The sequence below is a fragment of the Pristis pectinata genome, chromosome 10 (assembly GCF_009764475.1).
Source record: "Pristis pectinata isolate sPriPec2 chromosome 10, sPriPec2.1.pri, whole genome shotgun sequence".
Classification (NCBI taxonomy): domain Eukaryota; kingdom Metazoa; phylum Chordata; class Chondrichthyes; order Rhinopristiformes; family Pristidae; genus Pristis; species Pristis pectinata.
The window spans coordinates 70,372,188-70,394,640 of NC_067414.1; the positions used below are offsets into that span (position 1 = coordinate 70,372,188).

General features: G+C 38.6%; 1 protein-coding gene across 3 annotated transcripts in view; it reads right to left on the reverse strand.

Moving 5' to 3' along the window:
* The window catches only part of lpin1a (lipin 1a), a 65,601-nt gene that overhangs the window by 31,048 nt on the left and 12,100 nt on the right, over positions 1-22,453 (reverse strand). For all 3 annotated transcript variants that reach the window (XM_052024789.1, XM_052024790.1, XM_052024791.1), the window contains exons 4-9: positions 15,810-16,141; positions 9,093-9,203; positions 4,863-4,992; positions 2,979-3,297; positions 1,829-1,922; positions 1,548-1,735 (exon numbers count right to left, since the gene is read on the reverse strand). In XM_052024789.1, coding sequence (XP_051880749.1) covers positions 1,548-1,735; positions 1,829-1,922; positions 2,979-3,297; positions 4,863-4,992; positions 9,093-9,203; positions 15,810-16,141 — 1,174 coding nt within the window. The remainder of the gene's footprint in view (positions 1-1,547; positions 1,736-1,828; positions 1,923-2,978; positions 3,298-4,862; positions 4,993-9,092; positions 9,204-15,809; positions 16,142-22,453) is intronic.

A 22,453-nucleotide genomic window follows, 5' to 3' on the forward strand; every position in this document is an offset into this window, starting at 1 on the left:
AATTATCCTCATTTCCCTTTTTGAACAAAGGAGCAACATTAACTACTCCCCAGTCCTCTCCTGTTGCTACTGAGGATACAAAGATCTTCATCAAGGGCCCAGCAATCTCCTCTCTTGCCTCTTTCAATAACCTGGGATAGATCCCATCAGGTCCTGGGGATTTATCCACTTCGATGCTCTTCAGGAGACCCAGCACCACCACCTCCTTGATCTCAAAATGCCCGAGCACATTACCATATCCCACAATGATCTCGCTATCTTCCATGTCCTTCTCTCTAGCAAATACAGATGCAAAGTAATCATTTAGTACCTCACCCACAACCTCTGATTCTAAGCATAAATTCCCTCCTTTATCCTGGAGTGGTCCTATCCTCTTGTTTTTAATGCACGTATAAAATGCCTTGAGTTTCCTTCTTTAATCCTACTTCCAAAGGACATTTCATGGTCCCTTTTGGCCCTCCTAATCCTCTACTTGAGTTCTTTCCTGCTTCATTTATATTCCTCAAGAGTCCTGTCTGATTTTAGCTTCCTAAACTTTACATACATTTCCTTTTTCTTTTTGACTAAATTCTCAACTTCTCTCATCATCCAAGATTCCCTTACCTTGCCCTCCTCACTGGAGCATGCCGGTCCTGAACTCTGATTAGCTGGTCTTTAAACAACTCCCACGTGTCAGTTATGGACTTGCCTGCTAACAGCTGCTCCCAGTTAACTCACCCTAGCTCCTGTCTAATAACGTTGTAATTTGCCTGAATTTAGTACTTTCCTGCAAGGTCCAGACTTATCTTCATTCAAAACTATCTTAAAACTAAAGGAGTTCCTTGTTCCCTTAAGCAGTGACCACCGTTCCCAAAATACTCTCCAAGTGAAAGGCCTTTCACCTGGCCAGGCTCATTTCCCAAACAAGGTCCAGTATGGCCCCTCTAGTTGGGACTATCCACATACTGTATCCACACACTCTTGGATGCGCCCAATAAATTCTGCCCCATCTAAGCCTCTTGCACTATATTGTGCAGTATATAAACCATTAAGGTAAGAAATGTCTACAGAGAGCATCCAAATTAAAATCATAAAAATGCCTGATTGAATTTGGGGGTTCCAATATATTAAATACAATTTTAAGTTACCAAGAGAATAAAATGCAAGAAATGGTAAGGATACCCATTAACTGACAGATCACTGTAAAAATGCCATTTTATTTGCTGCTGTTCCCCATGGGAAAAAAAGAAATCTGTCATTATCTGCTTTGGCCTTTATGCAACTCCAGTCCCATCAATGTCAGAAGCCAGTAATTAGAATCAACCCAAGGCTCATTTACAGCCAACCTGGAGATGGGCTGAATGACCTCCTCACATGCTGAGGAAGTCTAGGATTCACAGGCATGCACATGCTTAGAAACTATTTGACATCTGTAAAAATCAGTCTCAACTGCAGTGGTAGTTGACAGACTACACTGGTTCAATTGGCAATCTGCAAGTTACACATTTAACAGAATGGCCCTGGCATTCTCTGTGACAATCAAAGGTTTGGGCCTAAAATGGTTTTACCATTTGTTATTTCTTTGTAGTCATTTAGCCCACCACAGAGTGAAATGGCAATGGTTGGCACGTCCCCAATAGTGTCAGAGAAGCCGTCAACACCACTGTCCATTCCAGAGCTTCCTACTGACTGTGGTGACTGACTCTCTGAATGCACTCCATGTTCAGACCAGTTTCGACCAGCTGCATTGTTTTCACTGCAAAAGAAACAATTACAGTATTTTAGCATGTCGGAAAATGAACATTATGATTGAGCTTCAAAAGAAAAACTACACCTCCAAGGAAATTACCATTTTGGAAAATAAAGTGCTGCAACTTCAGGATTCATCTCTGTGATATCATCCAGGTAGACACCATCTGCACCCAGGTGACGACTACGTTTATCTGGGAACAAGGAAAACAAAGAATCTGTGGAACAATTGTGGGTTTAAGTTTCCCTTCAATTAAACCAACCTGGGACATCAATTGGAAGATGCAAAGATTTCAATCTCATCTATTCCTGCAAAATTCCAGTTTTTTCAAAAAAAAACAAGCAGACTATTTTCCCCATCTTCATCATCAGCTACTGTGAAAAAGATATTTTGACAGATGAAAGCACACTTCATTAAGGTGGTCTCAGCTCTCAGACATTAATCTAATTAAATACAGTTAACCATGCTAAATCACTTCACTTTTCCTATCACCAACCTATTATCCTTAGACAAACATACAGTCCGCAGGGGAATGACATATTTTGGAAATATAGCTTATTGAGCAGTGGAAAAAGAGAAAGGAAATTAGAGAGGAAAGAAACTGCCCTTATGGTCAGGAAATATACAAGTGATTAATTCATTCTGCTGTGGGAGCTGCACAAGAATGCAAAAGTTTTCAATGCAGTCCAAAAATAATTAACAGGGGTGAGACCTTGGCTGTAAAATGCCCTTCAGGAAGTAGACTTGTAAGCAAATATACAGCCTCAAATTTTTGCTGCATATTTGATAGGAGCCTTGTTACATCAGGTTCCTTGTTGATTACTCTAAACTGATCATGGACTGGATTCTGTGACTGAACACCAACACATCAATGAAAAGCACCATATACATTTCAAGTGTCAAGCCAGCCTATCTGACATTTCATCTGCTCTGCTTACGTGTTGTGCAAGAGTCCACTTATAGATTCCCAACTGCCAAGAGGAAGTATTTTTCAAATGGAGCACAGTTTGCACATTCAGAATTAAGTAAGAAAGACAGTTACTACAACTTGACACAAAGGATACAGAGCTTCAAGCTATCCTAAATTTTCCAAGTCGTTCTAGTACCTGGATATGAACTGTAGAGCTCAGTTCCAGTGGTGGAAAGTCAACACACAAGTAACTTTAAAAAAAAATTAGGACTATTATCAGGCAGCCCACTTTACAATACAATACCTATGGGATAGCTGGTCCAACTGTGACATCCTTACCTTTCTTCTTGGAGGGGGAATCAGTTTTACTGACTGGCTTGTTCTGATTCCCAGTATTGTTCAACTCCCCATTTTCTGGAACCAATGGAGCAATTGCTGTAGAGGGTTCAAAGTGTTCTGAACCACATGTAAAATTGTCCATAGACTGAGGCATCATTCCACTGGCTGTTAAAGGCTCAGGTTTCACTAGTGGCGGGGGAGTTGACGAACTGTCATGAGAATTTACGAATGGGTCACTGTCGATTGCCCTGAAGTGAGTGTTTCCTGACGGAGTTATGTTTACCCTGTTAAGTTCTTCTGCCTTCTGAGGAGGAATGAGCTGAAAAAGTATTAATACTTGTTACATTTATCTATCTACATTAGTTACCAAATGTTTTACTAAGAGTATGTCTACTATTATTATATATGGGGACTATGTTAATATGGCTGCATTTAAGAAAACAAATTATTTGGGAGAGAAGGTGAAACCAGGAACACAATAAAGAGAAAACAAAGTGCAAAAGAGGGAAAAGTATGTCACTTATCTGATTTTGCTTGCATCCTATGTTTATGGCCACATGCAGCTCTCAAATGAAAATGTTATCAGCCAATTTTAAAATATATTTTATAATATTATACACAAATACTTTCACTGTCAATCATACAATGGAAGCACAATTTCAATTCCCTTGAGTGATACCAGGTGCCAGAAGATGTAGCTAAAATAAATTTGAAAAGCTATATTCATTCATGCAGAAAAAGTCAAAAGGGATGCAATGATAGTGCATAAAATTTTGGGGTGGTTAGGGAGTTAACTAAAGGAAGGTTGGCCCAAATTTTCTGTCCATGAAGACCCATCCATGTTTGCCAATGACTTGCAGGGCATGTTCAAAGTAACAAATTCCTACAAGATACTGGCCCAATTTTCAATGAAGTCCTGTGCATTTTTCCATAACAAGCCCTGCTTGCAAAACAGCTGACAGCCAGCTAAACCACATTCCATAGTTTAATTAGCTGTCAAGCCTATCAAATACTTTGAATGTTTCAGAATGTCAGAAACACCTGGAGATATTCTTTCAAAAAGTTGTTAAAAAATGGAATAAAAACTAAAATATTTAAAAACACTTAAAATGAATACAATAAAATTACATGCTTCCTTTTTCCTTACAGCCATTCCACTCCATTCAAATGGATAGTGTCACTGTTCCTGCACCAGATTTAACCAAATGTGTGTCAGGTGGATTCCCCATGGTCAATACCAAGAAACTCTGACAACTTCAAGTCCTGCTGCTACCCACCAGAGGTCAGTCACTAAGACTGGGAAAGAACTGCTGGTAAGTTTGGAACTATGTGCACATGCAAGCTGATAATGATTTGGTGGCATTTCCACAGGGATTTCTGGAACCAATGGAGCAATTGCTATAGAGGGTTCAAAGTGTTGTGGCATTGGCATTTCCCTGGAAAAATCTGTCAATATTTCCACAAATCTGCAAATTGGAAAAAAAATAAACCAACTGAAAGCTTTGATACAGGAGTTATTTGTACAGAGAATACAACAATGGAAGCTTGTTGAAACAGAGTGACACAAGACATTTGAAAGGAAAGCAGATAAGCATTTTAAAGATTTTCATTTTCAAGCTACACGGAGGTAAGGTAGAATAGACAGCAGCAAAGAAGAGGTCAGATGGTCAAAACAGCAGTAATGGAATTGGTCAGACGGAACAAATAACTTGCATTTACACTGGGATTTCTGTGACTCCACAACAATGAACATAAATGGATAACAGACCAAAATAAATCAAATGGCCTTTTCTCATTTTATACTTAAAAGCTTTTTGTATTCTTATGAATAGCATTATGAATATACTTTCACAATTATGTAATCTTGAACTCCTTTCCTGATACCTTGGTAGTTTGAGGTAGTTCTCCCCAAGCCCAGTGCATTTGCGTATTTATTTTTTGCATCCCTCTTTCTGATGGCTTGCTGACCAATTCAGAATCGCTATTAGGTGTAGGAGAGCGGAACCTTGAATGACTGAAAAATAATTGAGCAAATCTTCAATGGAAGCTTTTTTAAAAAAAAGGAAAGAACAGCTACGAGTGCACTATCACAGGTTAAAACACTTGCACAATGTAAATTTACACTTGTATATTTTAGCATGGGATAGATGGAAGATTAAGCTCACAACTTTTAAAAATGTCTTTGCTGCTTTTTAATTAACCCATTCCAGTTTTCCTCTATTAATACAACTGGATACTTGTACTATGCTATTTTGGGAATTTTACTTAGGTTTAAAATGAACATCCTGACATTTTCTATGTCACATGAAGAGCTGATTTTCCACAAGTCTTTGTACTTATGCTGGAATATTTTGCAGTCCTTTCATGAGTAAAATAAAACAGACTGCAATTAGAAGATATTAAGTACACTCATTATCTATTAAACATGATGAATTAGTAGTTAGTTATTAATAATCAGATGAAATTGCACCAAGGGTGATAAGAGACTCATTACCCTGCTCTTTAAATAAGTAATTATTTACATGGATTAAAAGCTCTTTTGAGTTCATGAGGATACCTCTAAGCAAATATTTCACTTGCAAGAATAGTTTGGGAGAAGGGGTCTGTGTACAGGGCAGAAATATTGATAGATTGAAATACAATGAACAAATCCCAGAGCAGCAAAACATGTATAAATAGAATGCATTTGCAGCTGACCTTATAAATTATGAACCTTTTCACACAATAAATGTTTATTCTATTTCCCCATACTTGCTGGTTTAAGATTCAATGAGCTTAACTTCAATTGGAAATTATATTGATGGGAACAACAAAAGTAATTTTCCCCAAAGAGGATTATTCTTTTTCTTTAATGGAGAAATCCCAACCTAATCAAATCCCTTCTCTCTAGAGCATGGTTGGCTCTGTGATGAATCTATTGAACAAATCTGCCATCCTTTATAGATGATAAAAACAGGTCAGTATTCATCAACAGCAACTATAGCTGGAGAAGTATTTATGCTTTTTTATTGTACCACATAAATATGTGCCACATATAGTCTGAAGATGACGCCTCGTGGGAATAAGAATGTTTATAAAATGATTGAATTCCTGCCTTCCATTCCAGTATTTAACTTAAACTGTTGTAGTGCTGCAAAGCATATTTGACACTGCCTTATCAATTAAAAGTTTTAATAAATAGGTTGTCATCCCTCTTGCTTCATGTTGACATACATCCCATATTTCTGCTGACAAAGGAGGCAGCCATGTGGCCCATTGAGCCTATACCAGATCTCAGGGTAATCCCATCAATCCCTATTTATATCCCTAAAACCTATTCTTTCTCACATGCCCATCAACTCCAGCCCAATTTTCCTACCACCCACATACATTTGGCCAATTAACTTACCAACCAGTATGTCTCTGCAGTGTGGGAGGAAACGAACACCCAGAGAAAACCCATGCAGTCACAGGAAGAACAAGCAAACTCCACACAATCAGCACTGGGTATCAGGACTGAACCAGCTTGCAGGAGCTATGAGGCAGCAGCTGTACTTGCCTAGTCACAATATCACCCTAATAGAGGCTACCTTGGTTTAATTGTAATCTTCAGTTTAACTTTAACTCCCTATTTGCTTCAGTATCATACCCAGCCTAATCTCACTCACAACCCAATGCCTTGGTGTGTTACAAACATCGAATCTTTTATCTACTAGCTGGTTTATTCAGAATATTGTTGAGCATTAAGATACACTCATCACCCCATTCATCTTCCTGGCCATTTCCAACAACTGAATGATGCTGCAAAACAACATTTATAATGCTTCACTAGTTTCTGTTTGGCTCATTAAACAGTTCTACCATTCTGTAAAAAAGGCTAATGGCATGAAATTTTCTGAAAGGCATCACCGCAGCAGATAATTAAAAGGAGCTGCATTTGAGAGGAACACTCATTACCTTCCACATCCACAAGCCCAATAAAACAACAGTATTGTGCTGTATTTTACTGGTTAAATACATATTCAATCCTCAGATGCATAAACAGCTCCCAGGTAAATACTTCAAATAAATATCACAAGGTCCCATAATGCATATTCCAAAGGGGGTTATACAAGCATTGTAAGCTTCGGAACTGAATTTTAATGTACTTCAAAAAAGTTTTAGGAGAAAAGAAACAAATTTAATTAAAAGCGTCAACATGCTCAAACAGCATCATTGCAAGCTAATGAATACATTAGTAGCATCACAAAGGCATGCCTGTTGGAATGTGCAGTACCACTCTTATACCTGAGCATAGATGGATAGAGAGGCTCTGGTTGTGGACAAGAGCTAGACAAGCCTCCAGCAACGGTAACCGAAAGACGTGATGCCAATTGCTTGCTTTCTACAGGCAGACTGGAGTTTTGCAGTGCAGCATAAAAAGCAGAATTATTTACGTTGCCTGGTTCTTGCCGAAATATCTGAATGCAGAGTGTACAAATGACAAGGACAACAATGCAAACAGCTGTGACATCATCCCTGCATTACACTTGCTGTACCAGCAATTATGAACACGTGAGCTGAAGTCTTCAGAGCCTGGCAAACACAGCACTATTCCTCTGAAACTGTAATAGTACTTTAAAACAAAGGCTCAGCTTAGCAGAATTCGTCTTTTAAAAAGAGGGTGATAAATTCACCTTGCTCACAGATAGAAATATTTACATCACTAACATTCAAAATTAATATATGTGCTCCAGTAACGAAAACAAAAGATAAATGATTTAATCTCTGGTTTTGAAATCTTTCAAAGATTGGAACATTATTGCTAAACTTGAATAATTTGTTTTATGCCACCAAACCCCCTATTTTCAGCAAAATTTAAATCAAAATTATTGTTGAAAAATAAGGACTGATTTTATCTGCTGACATTTAAGAAAAATAATGAATTCTGCAAAGCCTAGATCTAACTGACCTAAAATATATAAAGTTGACATTAAAGCTGGAGAGTTAGATGCAACATTGTAGTATATCCAAACTGGATTGATTAGCATACAATTATTGGCAGAGGTGGAAATGAAAAGGCCTAAACACTTACTTTCTGATGTTGACTCACCTATGAAATCCACTATTTTCCAGATGGTTTTGATTTCATTCAGCGAATTGCTACGTGATTTTTCATTGACTATTGTCTGAGAAGCATTCAGTATGAATTCAACAACCTTAACTAATTTTGAAAATTTCCTTGTCTTTCAGTGAAGGTTCATGACCAGTATCATCAGAAATAATAACTGCTTATTAACTTAGCAACCAAAAAACAGGCACCTTTTGTCCATCAATCAGAATGACTTGTTTACCTTTAGATTTCTAATGTGTCGGTAAGTCTTTTCATTGTGTTAACTATTGTAACTGTTGTCCCACTAGCTGTTCTGATATTGAGTAATACCACAAACTGTCTTTAAAAGAGCAGTGATTTACCATAAATTGTTTCCTGAGAATTTTCTGTCATTTGAGTAGAAACATCCAAGCTTAAGAAATTTGCCCCATTTCTTAAATGTGGCACCTTAGTGATAAAAGTAATGCACATTATCCTGTGCATGACAACATAGCTTTGATCATTTCAAACAAAAGTCTTTCAAGTCCCTCCAGTTTTGATAACTTAAGCAAATTTTTAGCTATGTTGGTTTCTTTTAACTTGAGGATAGATTCTTCAATAAACAGCAATATTAATGCTGCTTCCTCCATTTTAGAATTATTCACCATCTACAATGCTGTAACACTGATCCAAGTGATGATATATGGATTTACATAAAGTTAATATTTTGGAATGTTTCCTCTTATCAAGTGAGTGGTATTTCCCCACCAAGAAACACAAACAGAATTCCCCTCCACATTTTCGTGCTTTTGTTCCATATCACCTATATTTTGCTGGTGATCAACAGCATTAAGATTAAGCAGTGCAAGGAATTAACTTTCCTAAATAAATAGTGGCTAAAGAAGAATTCATCACCATCTTTGCAACCTCATTTTTTACCCGTTAACACAATTGTTGTTTGCCATCACAAATACATATATCCTAAAGAAAAATAAGTAGGACAGCAATGACAGTTAGTGCAGGAATGAGTCAGAAGCATTGGAAAACTCAGTAAAAACCAATACCTGTGCCTGGATGAACATTCAGTGTCCGAATGGGGATGCACTGAAGACTGAGTTATGTTAACAAAAGTACTGGCCTGCACTTGTTGGTTACTGTGCATATACGTTGAGTTCCTTGAAAAGGAAAAACAAAGCAGCAATTAGTAGGAAATTTTCAAAGACAGCTTATAATTTATAATTGTTTTGAGAAAAATTGTTTAAAGGAATGGAATTCCACTTAGATCAATAGACAAATGCGTGGACACTAGTATGCCAGTCTTTCCATCATTATTTTCCTGTTGGGTGACAACTTCATATCATTATATCAAATCAAATAAAACTAGCATCTAACATACCAGATTTCAACATCTACTTTTAGATGATACTAAACCAGGTGGAATTGTGAGTAGGGAAAAGGATGTAAAGAGGCTTCAAGAAGATTTGGAAAGGCAGAGTGAGGGGGCAAAGGCAGGTGAAAACCATAATGGAAAAACGTGAAGTTATTCACATTGGTGAACATAACAGAATATTCGTTAAACAGTGAGAGATTAAGTAATGATGTCTAAAGGGACCAAAAGTGTGCTACATAATCCACTCAAGGCCAACATGCAGATGTAGTAAACTATTAAGGCAGCAAATGATGTGTGGCCTTTACTTTGAGAAGATTTGGAGAGGAGTAAGGAAGTCTTATTACAATGTAACAGAACTGGCAAATAATTCTAAAACAATTATGATTTTATTTATTCAAATACTTTTGTTGGCTTCAGTAACTTCCCTAGGAACTGGAAAATGCCCTTCTCTATCCAAAACTCTTTACATTGTACTTTAAGCTTTCTGACAGCAGTTAGCTATATTGTTCCATAAATAGAATATACAAATCAAAATGGAAAAATGAACAAACATCAGAAGGATTATCGACTAGCTCGGTGACTAAAAGCAGCATAAAACTTAGCCATGAAGACTGAATAACCTGCCTACCAGTGTTTGGTTTTATTTGTGCTTAAGATGGGATGAACATGAGCAAGGCTACATGCATTGCCCAGTTTCCTCAAGCAGGTAGAGAGTTTCCTCTTTCTACCCTTGCAATGCTTCCACAATGGTTTTAGGCAAGGAATTCCAGGACAGTCATCCAGTGACAATAAAGAATTGTAAATGACCAAGAGTAATCAGGTGGTAAAGAAATTCTTCATGACATTTTGTACAGTGGTGCAGAAAGGTGTAGAATCCAAAGGCAGTGACAGCAACACCAAGAAAGCAAACAAGTCTCTCCTCAGAAATATCAAGCTTCTCACATTTGGTTGCAATTGCAAGATTCATGACAAAATAGTATTCCATCACACTCCTGACTTAAGCCTTGCAAGTGATGAAGAGCCATTAAGTTAGTTTATCCCAGCTGAGTTATTGGGAGAGGGAAAAGGAGAGTGGGTGTGGGTTGGTGCAGGGGAAAGAGAGGACTCACAGGAGTAGTTTCAGAGGGGGACTGGGTGAGATTAGAAAAAAATATGGATACCATAGAAGTACCATGATTGGCTTAAGTGATTCTATACGGGGCCAAGGGAACTCCAGCAAAGGCCGACCTTATTCATTATCCAATCATTTTACCCACACAATGTCCAGAGCAGGCTTAGCTGTAACAAATTTGACTTTAGGAGGTGGGTTTTTTTTAAAAATATTTTTCTTGCAGGTCATAGCCAAGTGTGGCTCCTCCTGGCATTTTTTGCGATTTGCAGGTATATATATTATATCTTAACACAAAGCTATCATTATGCACCCAAAGCTTAGTTTATATACAACAAAATCAGTTAATATCAAACAGAATGCAGAGCCTTGACCTAACACAGTGGATTGCACTGGTGCCTGGGCAGTGTTAATAACAGTCATTGTATGTCACATGAAACAGAATCATCCTGTGTGATTGACATTCAGGCCCTCTGACAATGGTTTTGATTGGTTCTGCTTGCTGCACAGTGGTCAATGATTTTCTTCCATTTCTTTGAACAGTAGCTCAGTAGGACGAAGCTTCCAACTGTGGCTCCATGAATTCAATAACTCAGCCTAGAAGCAGCTGGGTCTGTCACATGTTAGTGTTTTAAACACAAATGGATTTTTGTTTTAAATTTTTTGAGATGTGGCCATAACTCAATCCCTGAACAGGCAGAGGTGGGACAGAGGGCCACTGAAAGACCATACAGCATCTTTCTAGGTAATTTCAGAGCATAGTATAAAATCAACTACACTGATAGGAGAACTGGAATCACATGCAAACCAGAATTCTGGAGACCAGAGTCTTTTGGGTCTTAAAAACATGGCTGTTTAACAATCATTTTTACTGATGCCAGATCTTTTCTTCAAAATTATGAACCCGAATTCCCAAAATATCATGCTGGGATTTGATACGGCATTTGCCAGCTTATTAGCCCAAGCCTTGTGTATTGACTGAATGTCAACCAATCTACATTTATGAATAAATCTTATTGAAAAAGGCTGTTACAGAAGGATGGGATCCAATCTGTAAAAAAAAAATGAAGACAATTGACTAGATAAATATAGATAGCTGTACAAAATATACACTGGGCATTAAAACTAAAAAAGTCTCAAATCTACTGCATTTCACTGTTGACTTATTGACCTACAAAAATTAATAACAACTGCTATCCAAATTCTAAAAAAGGTATGAAAAAAGGTATTGAAACTAGAGCAGGCCAGCTTGGCTTTACAATAGTCTGGCTCGGACAAACTTATTTTTTCCTTAGTGGAATTAGTTAATGAAGTGAAATTCAGATCAAACTTTATATTATTTTGATTTTTAAGAACAGTACATCACTGATCAAGATTTTCATATGATTTCACTTTATATTCATAAAAATATCAATTGTCATGTTGTTCTGTTCACATTCTGAAACAAACATCTACGCACTTATTAAAAGTTACCACAGACATGCGTCTGTAATCTATTCTGTATTACTGAGGCATATTACAAGTACGATACACAGATCTCCTGATCTCCAGTGCTTTCTGCAGTGAGGTGTATTAGGCACTAAGTGGCGCTATATTCAGGTGTTTTCATAATTTCATTTGTGGTCAAAAATGGAAGTCAAGAAACTACAGATGCTGGAAGTCTGAAACAGAAAATGCTGGAAATATTCAGAAGGTCAGGCAACATTTGGGGAAAGAGAAACAGTTGACCTTTCAGGTCAAAGGCCCTTCATCAGAATTGGAACACTTACCAGTTTGACGTATATATCAATGTCAGGCAAGCAGAAGCAGCAAGGAATTCCACTTGAAAAGATTTCTAATTACAATTTTTTTTTCTTTCACATTAAATCTGTGGTCAGTAATCATGTGCAAACAAAGAATCATATCCCAATGCAGAAGTCTGCCTGCCCAGTCCAGTGAACAACCAGATGTTTCAGTTTGTCTACTTGCATTTTTTACTACTGAATGCAAAGAAAATTAATGAAATCTACCATTGCCCCAGAATCGTGGGCTCTCCCTCGGTGCCACGTGGCTGCCTGCAGGCTGGCCTTGGACAGAGTACTCCCCCAGGAAGATGGGCTCCCAGCACTTCTGTACCACCAAGTGCAGCAGAGGGTTGTCTCCCCACAGGCAGCCCACTGCACTCATAATGGCTTTGACAGCTGGCGTGTCTGTCCCTCACTCCCCCTCAGCACCCAACTAGAGCCACTGAATGAACGTCAAAGACATTTACGATCGTTTAGTAGCAAGTAGATCATGTTAAAAAGCTTTAAAAAAAATTACTGTTTGTTACACTAAAAGACACATACTAAAAATCATTTTGAATTATTATGCCCAATTTAATTAATTAGTAGAAGTGTCCACAAACCTTTTCTCCCAGCAGCAGATTCTCCCATTTGAGCTGGAATTACTGAGACTATGCTAAGCTGAACTTGGTGCAGGCTTCCCAGCCCACACACCTGCAGAAGATCTTGCTGCCCCATAGGACACCATGTGGGGTCCACCACTGCAGGACAGCAACAGGGCAGAAGATACTACTGCTGCAACTGCAAGCTCCGGCTGATGCCAATGGGATATTCCCCAGGAAAACCAGAGGTCAATCCAGCTGTAAGCTGTAAGGTGAAAAATCTGCCCCAGTTTCATATTCAAAAATCATAATTGATTCAAAGTTCTTGTGAGGTATCTCAGATCATCAACAAGGAAATCCACGAGGACTGTTGGGGCTTCATATATAAATAATGTGACATATGAAGTCGAAAGGTGACACCACACAAGTGCTGGTTGATCCTTGGGACATTCAGTACATAACTGATGATCAACAAAACAAATACCAAATCTAATTTGGATGCAGCTTGCTACTAAAATTAGTCCCTGGCATCTTGAAGAATGAAATGTTCCCACATGCTCCACTACACTGAGCGCATAAATCAGCTGACATGGAATCACAGAATAGTATGGCAGTGGAGACTACCATGCAACCTGCTCAGTCTACTCCAGATCTTTTTAAAGCAGCTGCTCTAAAGGTAGAATGTTGGGAAAAGAGGCCCACACACAGGTTGTCTGTGTTAGCACGATAGCCAAAGAAGTAGATTGTAGGAAAATACCTAAAAGATAGTTGACCCATAACATTAACTCGTTTCTCACTTCACAGATGTTGACTCACCTGCTGAGTGCTTCCAGCATTTTCACGGCATGTCTGTGTCAATGTTGATAGCTATTGTTTTTAAACAGGACCATCTATTAACTTTGCATGGACAAATAAAACCAACTGCTCTTAACCACATTGTTGTTAGGTTGTCAGGTTGAATCACTGCCCCCGGGAAATCTTTTTACCCCACTGCATCCAAGTGAAAAAGCCCATTAACACAAGCTGTCATAAAACCATTGGAGCAGCCAGTGGGGAGGGCATTCACTCTTGTCCCCTCGGGCCTTGTTGCTGCTCACGTGGAAGGGCTGTAGCAGCGATGCAGAACCCTGGAGACCACACTGCCACGAAAGCTTACCTTGGCTATGTGGAAACCATCTGTGGGCCAGGATGATCCAGCAGAATGATTTGTTCATCTGTACCCCTAGATCCCCTTGATGTTGTACCCGTTCAGTTCCTTGGATTCCAAGTTCACCAATCAGAAAAGGAAATATGTAACTTAACTTGGATTGACCAACCAGTGACTCCAGACCCAACAATGCAGGTGCTGTACACAAAAAGTGCTGGAGGAACTCAGCAGGTCAGGCAGGTGCTACCTCACAAGTCAATTCAGTAGCAAAGCAATTCGGGGACAATTGGAGAAACACGGAGTCGATGTTTCAGTTTGAAGACCATCAGAAATGACAGAGTCTTTGAATTGAAACGTTAACCAAGTTTCTCTTTCCACATACGTGGCCTGACTTGTTAAGTGTTTGCATTTTGTTTTTATTTCTGATTTCCAGCATCTGCAGTTTTTTTTATTTTAGCAGCAATTAGAGATTGACAATAAAATGCTGGTCTTGTCTCCCGAAAATGAATAAATTTCACCACGTCTACTGATGCACTATTTTGCTTCTGTAATGTATTCCTAAACAAAATAATTTCATCACCTTACAATCTTCCACTATTACCTCAACACACTGCAGGTCAGTCAAACCCATCAACTTCTCACAGTTGGAGATCACTGGCCATTTTTGTCGAATTTTATTCATTCATTTATCTATCCATTTCACAGCAAGCCTAACACTCTGGCCCATCTTCTCCCCCATATTTCCTGCTTCAATTTTTAGGCATGCCATTTTTCCTCATTTGCTCATTGTTCTAATCAAACTGATAACTGCTGGCCAAGGACTTTAAATTCCACATCAAGTTTGGAAAATTAACTGGCCATAATGTTTGCTACCATCTGGCCTCATCATAATTTTTTTTAAATCATAAATCCTTTAATTTCAGTTAAAGGATGGAAGTGGACAAGAAATTCATATACACTGACAACCTCTAGCAACAAAAAGTAAACTGCTGGAGGCACTTAGCGGGTCGAGCAGCATCTGACAGGGAAAGGAACATTACAGGTGGAGACCTTGCATCGGCATCTCAACTGAAACACCAATACTTCCTTTCCCTCCACAGATGCTGCTTGACCTAAGTTCCCCCAGATGTTTGTGTTTTGTTCCAGATCACAGCATCTATAGTCTCTTGTGTCTTCAATTTCTAGCAGCAGTTTGAATCTACAAACAGCCAACTAGGCTGCCAAAAGGCTGAGAAAATATATTAGGATTTTTTTTGTTGATCTATCTGCTTTTGTTCTTGATGTATTCAAATAGCAGAACAGCATAAATGAAATATCATGGGAGCTTAAAGCAGATGAAAATTTGATTGACTATGACTAACAAAGTCAATTTTCAAAAATTTACTTTTAAAAATAAAACAAATAGGAAATTCTGAAGCTCTGGTAGGGTTTAATGTTATGCTTCAATTAAATGGTACATTCACCAGTCAGTAGTCAGACCAATTATCACCTCAGTGTTTGTAATAAACTAATACAAATGTGTAGACAAAACAGAGTAATAGTCACTCAAAATACATCACTTTGCTTACAAAAGTAAAATACAGAGCAGAGCAAAAAAAGTGTCAAAATTGATCTTCAAGGCAAATTCCCCATTATTAATTGCTTCAGGTGAATACCATAAATAGATAAAATTTCTTCATAACTAAAGCTATAAATTATAGACCCTACGAATTTAAAAAAAACTAATTGTTTCCTCAGCTTTTGCACTGTCAAGAATTGCTTTGGTACATACCTTGTAGTCTCAGTGAATTCCACCTCTTCTTCAGAGCTGATTTCAATAGGAAACATGTTTTCATTCTCTGAAGTATCACCAACGTCATCTCTTCTTACACTATCCATTCTTGATTTGCGTCTCCTTTTTCTTCTTTTCTTCGCAGAGTTGCTGCTCAAATGGCTTTCTGAAGAGCATGGTGTAACCTGAATAGATATGGAAGCTTGCGAGGTTCCAGTAGATTCTAAATTTCTCTGCTTATCAACCAAGCTTCTCCCCACTGTAGCCTCCATCAGTGCAGCACCTTCAGAAGTGATTATAGGTGAAGTGGCCAGGTGTAAAGGAACATTTACCTGGAAGACAATAAATGAATATTTCAAATGCAGAATTTTGTGCCTTTTACCTTTAGTATCACCAACTCTGGATCCATTCAACATTAAGCTTAGTTCCAGGAAACTGACAAAAGTCATGCATACTATTGTTAAACCCACTAGGGTAAACAGGACCAAAAAAAAACTACCGGAGGAACGCAACAGATCAAATATGACATTGGGTTATGCATTTTAGACACAAGACAAACTATTTGACGGAACTGTTTTATAGTAATAATTTTTAAAATATTTCTCTAACCCAAGAGGAAAGCAACAGTACTCTGGTGATCTTTCATTTGTTCCAGTCGCACTATGCTTTTTATAGTTCGTATTTTCTGCAAAGTATAGAGCCACTACCAAGGCACATACTGGAGAAGTCACATTAATGTCCTTATGCTAAACAAACAGGGAGTGCAACACAAGTCAAAGTTGGACAACTGTTTGTCACGCGGTGGTATATAATATGTTTTGTAATACTTTCAAAAGACCACCTCACTGCCTCAAACACTGGATGTCCTCTCCTCCAAACACTACTGGACACCCGCTGCCTCAACAGCTTAGAGCACACTGGTGAGGGAATAGGAGGGAGGGTGAGGGCACAGAGCTGCAGCAGGTAGTGCTGCTGCCTCAAAACTCCAGCGACTCAGGTTCAATCCTTATCTCTGGTACTGTCCGTGTGAAGTTTGTACATTTTCCTTGTTACTTTGTGGGTTCCCGCCCCCCCCAAGTGCTCCAATTCCCTTCCACATGCCAAAGATATGCTGGGTAGGTTAATTTATTACTGTAAATTACCCCTGGGTGATAGGAGAATCAGAGGGAGTTGACGGACATGTGAAAAAGAATTGGATACAGGGAACTGAACTGAATTGGGGTGGGGGCCTCCCATGAATGGAACCAAAACTGCTGACTAACAGAAGTTAATGTTCCATTCACAATATCATGGTGACACGAAACGTGAATCCTGTCAGCTCCAGCTGTTACGCTGGCATTAAGCCAACCTAATACAAAACCAATTTTGGAAGGAGGTTGGGAAAGATGGCACAATAGGGGTTTAGGAGATAATGAGCACTTCTCGTTTTAAGAAAATTAACACAGCATGTTGCTTTGAATTTTATTTCACTTACAGAAAGAGTGGTAGAAGAAAATTTTTGAAATAGTGTTGAATGTATCAACTTGAAAAAGATGAGCAAGGAAGTGCTACTAACTGGAACACCTCTTTCAACACATTGTTAGCAAAACAAAAGAGCTGGTCATTGACTTCAGGAGCTGGGGTGAAGCACACACCCCTGTATGTATCAATGGTGCTGAGGTGGAGATGATAGAGAGCTTCAAGTTCCTAGGTGTAATCATCATCAATAGCTTGTCCTGATCCAAACACGAAGGCACCATAGCCAAGAAAGCGCACCAGACTTGTATGACAGCAACAGAATTCACACTTCTGGCAGGTGACAAGGCCATGATTACAGTTTGTTTTACTGTTGCGATATTGGATAATGATTACTGTGATTTTAATTTTCCTTAATCTATTAGAAACCACCTTGTCGATGGAATTTGATATTGTATATTGAGTTAGAGAAATGACTAATATGCAATCAGTGTTTTCTTTCCTTGAGTTAGAGCTATCTGAAGTGAGCAGAAATGTCTTTTTTGTAATATGTATAAAGTGTTTCTGCAGACAATGCTGCACATGTAACAAAGGTGGCTATGTGATGGAATATATCATAGAGTGCAAAAAGAGGTCACTTGGCTTATTGAATAATGGAATTGGTTTATTATTGTTACAGGTACAGAGATACAGTGAAAAACTTAGTTTTGCAAGCTATCCATACAGACCACTTCAAAATGTGTACATTGAGGTAGTACAAGGAAAAAGCAATAACAATGCAGAATATAGTGTTATAGTTACAGAGGATGAAGTGCAAGGGTCATGACGGGGTAGATTGAGAGATTAAGAGTTCATCTTTAATATACAAGAGGTCGATTCAAGAGTCTTATAACAAAGGGGTAGAAGCTGTCCTTGAGCCCGGTGGTGCATGTTTAAAAGTTTTTGTATTTTCTGCCCAATGGAAGAGGGGAGAAGACAGAATGTCTGGGGTGGGAGGGGTCATTGATGATGCTGGCTGCTTTTCTGAGGCAGTGGGAGTGTGGACAGAGTCCATGGAGGGGAAGCTGGTTTTCGTGGTGGACTGAGCTACGTCCACAACTCTCTGCAATGTCTTGCGGTTTTAGGTAGAGCAGTTGCCATATGATGTATCCGGATAGGATGCTTTTTATGGAGCATTGAAGGTGAGCATGTGAGGGTCAGCAGGGTCATGCTGAATTTCCTTAGCCTTCTGAGGAAGTAGAGGGTCAATAATAAACCAATTCCATTATACAATAAGCCAAGTGACCTCTTTTTGCACTCTATGATATCATATTCCATCACATAGCCACCTTTGTTACATGTGCAGCATTGTCTGCAGAAACATTTTATACATATTACAAAAAAAAATTTCTGTTCACTTCAGATAGCACTAACTCAAGGAAAGAAAACACTGATTGCAAATTAAAGTTACTTATCTAATTCAATATGCAATATCAAATTCCAACTACAAGGTGGTTCCTAATAGTTTACCAGATCACAACTGAGGAAAATTAAAATCACAGTAATCATTACCCAATATTGCAACAGTAAGACAAACTGTAATCATGGCCTTGTCACCTTACACAAGTGTGAATTCTATTGCTGTCATACAAGTTTTGCAATCATCATTCCAGAATATATTATGGTATTTAAGGATAACAGCAGACAATGTCCATGGTGATTCACAGCTCAGTAACCCATCATTGTATAAATATCTACATTTTTGCATTGCTTTCATTTCTAAATGGCAAAATGGTCACGTTGACAGAATTAGTTTAAACATCATTCTTGAAAAGGTATGTTATTTTCCCCTCAGTGCTGATACCATGCACGAAGAATGGATTATAGACCAAAGGCATTCTAAAAGTGAGTGAGGTGGGCAGGCAGTATGGGGATCAAGGAGTGGCTGCAGCATAGAAAGCAATCTCGCAATAAAAACATGCTTAAAAAAAAGCACTAGGGAAGAAATTAGACTCCAGTGACCAGAACAGATACAAGTGCATCATCCCCTGGCTGTGCTCACCTTCACACATTTGGTTCCAATGACATCAATGGAACCGAATGCATGATGAGTACAAACAGCAGAAATAATTTCTTCTGGTAGCTGAACCTTCTAAGGGTTCAGCACCACTGGGTATTTAATGGGTTTAAGATTATTCAGCATTACCGTCAAAACATTTAAGGCAAAAGAATTCACAACACTTAAAACAGATTACTATTTCTCCTACTCTGGTGTTGTGGATTCCAAGGTGTTTGACTTTGGCCAATATGGGAACTAGAAACTCTTCCACAGATACAGCAGGAGGTGCCCGATCTGGGTGGGGGGGGGGGGGAATAAGGTTGTTGTGCTCATTCTGCCACTTTCACAGGATTTCTGTGTGCTCCAGTCACATGGCCTCCAGGTTCTCAGTACTATCCTCAATGCTCTTTCTCCACATGGGCCAGTGATTCCCAAGATTCAAATGGTGATATTGCAATTCTCCAAGGCAGCTTTGATCACATCATTGAATCATTTTCGTCGGGTAATCTCCTCTTATGGCAGAGCTCAGAATACAGTGCCATATTGGGAGTCTAGTATCAGGCATGCAAACAATGTGGCCTGCCCAATATAACCATTAAGGGTGGGGATGCTGGCCTGGGAAACAATAACAATAAAATAGCCTATATATTGTGATAGTCATAGCTGTGAAACTCTCTGTACATGGCCTTATTGCATCTTGAAAGAAATCAACCACAAGATTTCCACACATACACACATAAAAGGTGGAAATTGAGAAGTTGTTGTCAGTGATATAACCCTTCTCCACAGGCCTGCTGTTTTGCAGTTGCTCCACTACAACCAAGGGAAATTAATTGAATTGATTAAGATTTCAATTAAAATCTCTTCTACCCTAACCACACGTTTGTTTCAATCATTTAGATATCTCTATGTTTAAGACATTAATTAAAATATTTCCTTCCATCCCTCCTAGTTTGTCCCCATGAGATTTCATCAATGCCATTGGATGCTTAACCAGCTATTGAAATATCAACTGCTGGACTCCCGAATCCCCCAAACCAACTCCCAACAGCAGAAAGGGAATGCCACACCTCGGTGACTGCTAAATTTTCATGGGGATTTTTCTTCAAGATATAATCCCCATTGCAAAATCCAGACCAATTTAACTTTATACGATACAACCACTGGTCTGGACGGAGTTGCAGCTTTGGGGGGAAACTGGTCATCTCAGGCTCAAGTGCAGCCTTTAAACCACGATGGTTCAGTCAGTAAAGGCAACTGTCCAGATTCCTTTTATTGATTTTAGTTCTTGGCACATCCTGTTTGGGTATCATGAATCAGAGGTTTGGAGAACACTATTTTGGTGCTGTTGCTTAAGTGGTGGTTTAATCCCAAATCAAAACACCAAGAACAATCAACTTCAGTGCTCAGTACATTAAAATAATATATTTAAACTCCATATACAGGTATAGCCCTATATCATCTTGTTTCCACCTTTGCTCCAGATTCATTTTCTATGAACTGGTATCTTTAGAGCCAGGACCAGGGAAGAGCTCCAGCCATCAGTCCAGATTGGATTAGAATACATGTTCCAGAGATGGAAGTTCAGCCTCTTTCATTCCCTCATCTTGACTTTTGTAACATCATGCAAGAATCAACTGGTAAAAACCAACTGAGAAGGTAACAGTAGATAAACATATTTTGAAAACCTGAGCAGGTTCTTTCTTCAAAAAATTCAGGTGCAAGGTCCAAAGCTAGGAATACAGAAGACAACCAGGGTTGAAGTGACTAAGGTGATAGAGATGGGTCAAGGATAGGAAATTAGGCTATGCTCAGCTCCCATTATAAAATTTGTGCACACAACAAGCAAAGAAAATCCACAAAGGTAAAGAATTCCAAAGTTTGTATGTGGGCTGGACTTTTCCACGAATAGCAAGGCTCTCAACCATGAAGGAGGAGGACTCCACCTTTATAATTCGCAGTTGATACCAAAGTGATTTACATGTGAAATTTAATAGCTCAAACTGAACCAATTGGTTCCTGAAATTGTTATCACTGACAACATTATTTCTGCAGAAATGCAGGAATATAACTAATGCTGCGAGACTGCATACAGATACCAGAGTGTTAGGAGATGTTGTTTAGTCAGATTCATTTAAAACTATTCCTTCTAAACATTATAGGTGGAGTGTCCATACTTGACTCCAAACAATAGATTGTCTTCAAGGAAAAAAGTACTCTTGATGGTTTACAATTAAGGACTGAATCATACCAAAAATATATCAATTCATTATATATTCTTTAATCATTCACTATTGTCTTTATGCCAATGCACACCTTATCATACGAAAGTCTATCTTGGTCATAGCAAGTACTACAGTACTTGGAAAGCCAGAACATGTTTTTCAACTGTTCTTCCACAAAACTATAGCTTTTGATACAGCAAGAGTTCAATCCATTTGTCATCCAGGAATATTTGGAAGTTACATTTTGAGGCACTGGACAAAGTAGAAACAATCCAATAGTTAGATAACATTGGCATGTCTCAGCTTTAAAACCATATCTTTCTGTATGTGTGGTTGCAGCATCAGCTCCCTCCAGTTAATTTAGATCCCAATATGGTAATATCCCAATATCCCAACATGGGTAAAAGCACAAGGACAATGGGAAGCAACAGGCTTAAATGTTTAATTGGCTGTTCTTATTAATAAATGTCTTACATTTTCTCCCCACCCTCCTCACATACACGACCACAATACTGGAATCACATTCATCACTCTCCCTTCCCCAGCATTCTCAGCCCCTACTCCATCTAATAAATGTAGGTTCTTTTGAAATGCACACTGATACAAAGGCATTTTTAAAAATGTTAGCCAAACACGATTCACATAACCTATTAACATTGAATAATTTCAATCACTGCCTACAATCTGGGATCTCTGGATGATGAGAAATGTACTTTCAGGATAGTCAATCAGAAACAGTTGTGCCTGTGCTTTAAGTGCAAGTTGTGGATAAAAACCATTGTGTCTGTTTAAGTATTTGCACCCAATTTCCTGCTAAAGTTCCACCATCGGGAAAATGGACCAGCACTTCCTGATGCAGGCTTTTGTGCATGTGATGACATCATTAGCATGCACAGCTCACTTAATTACATAAAGACAGAAGTTGC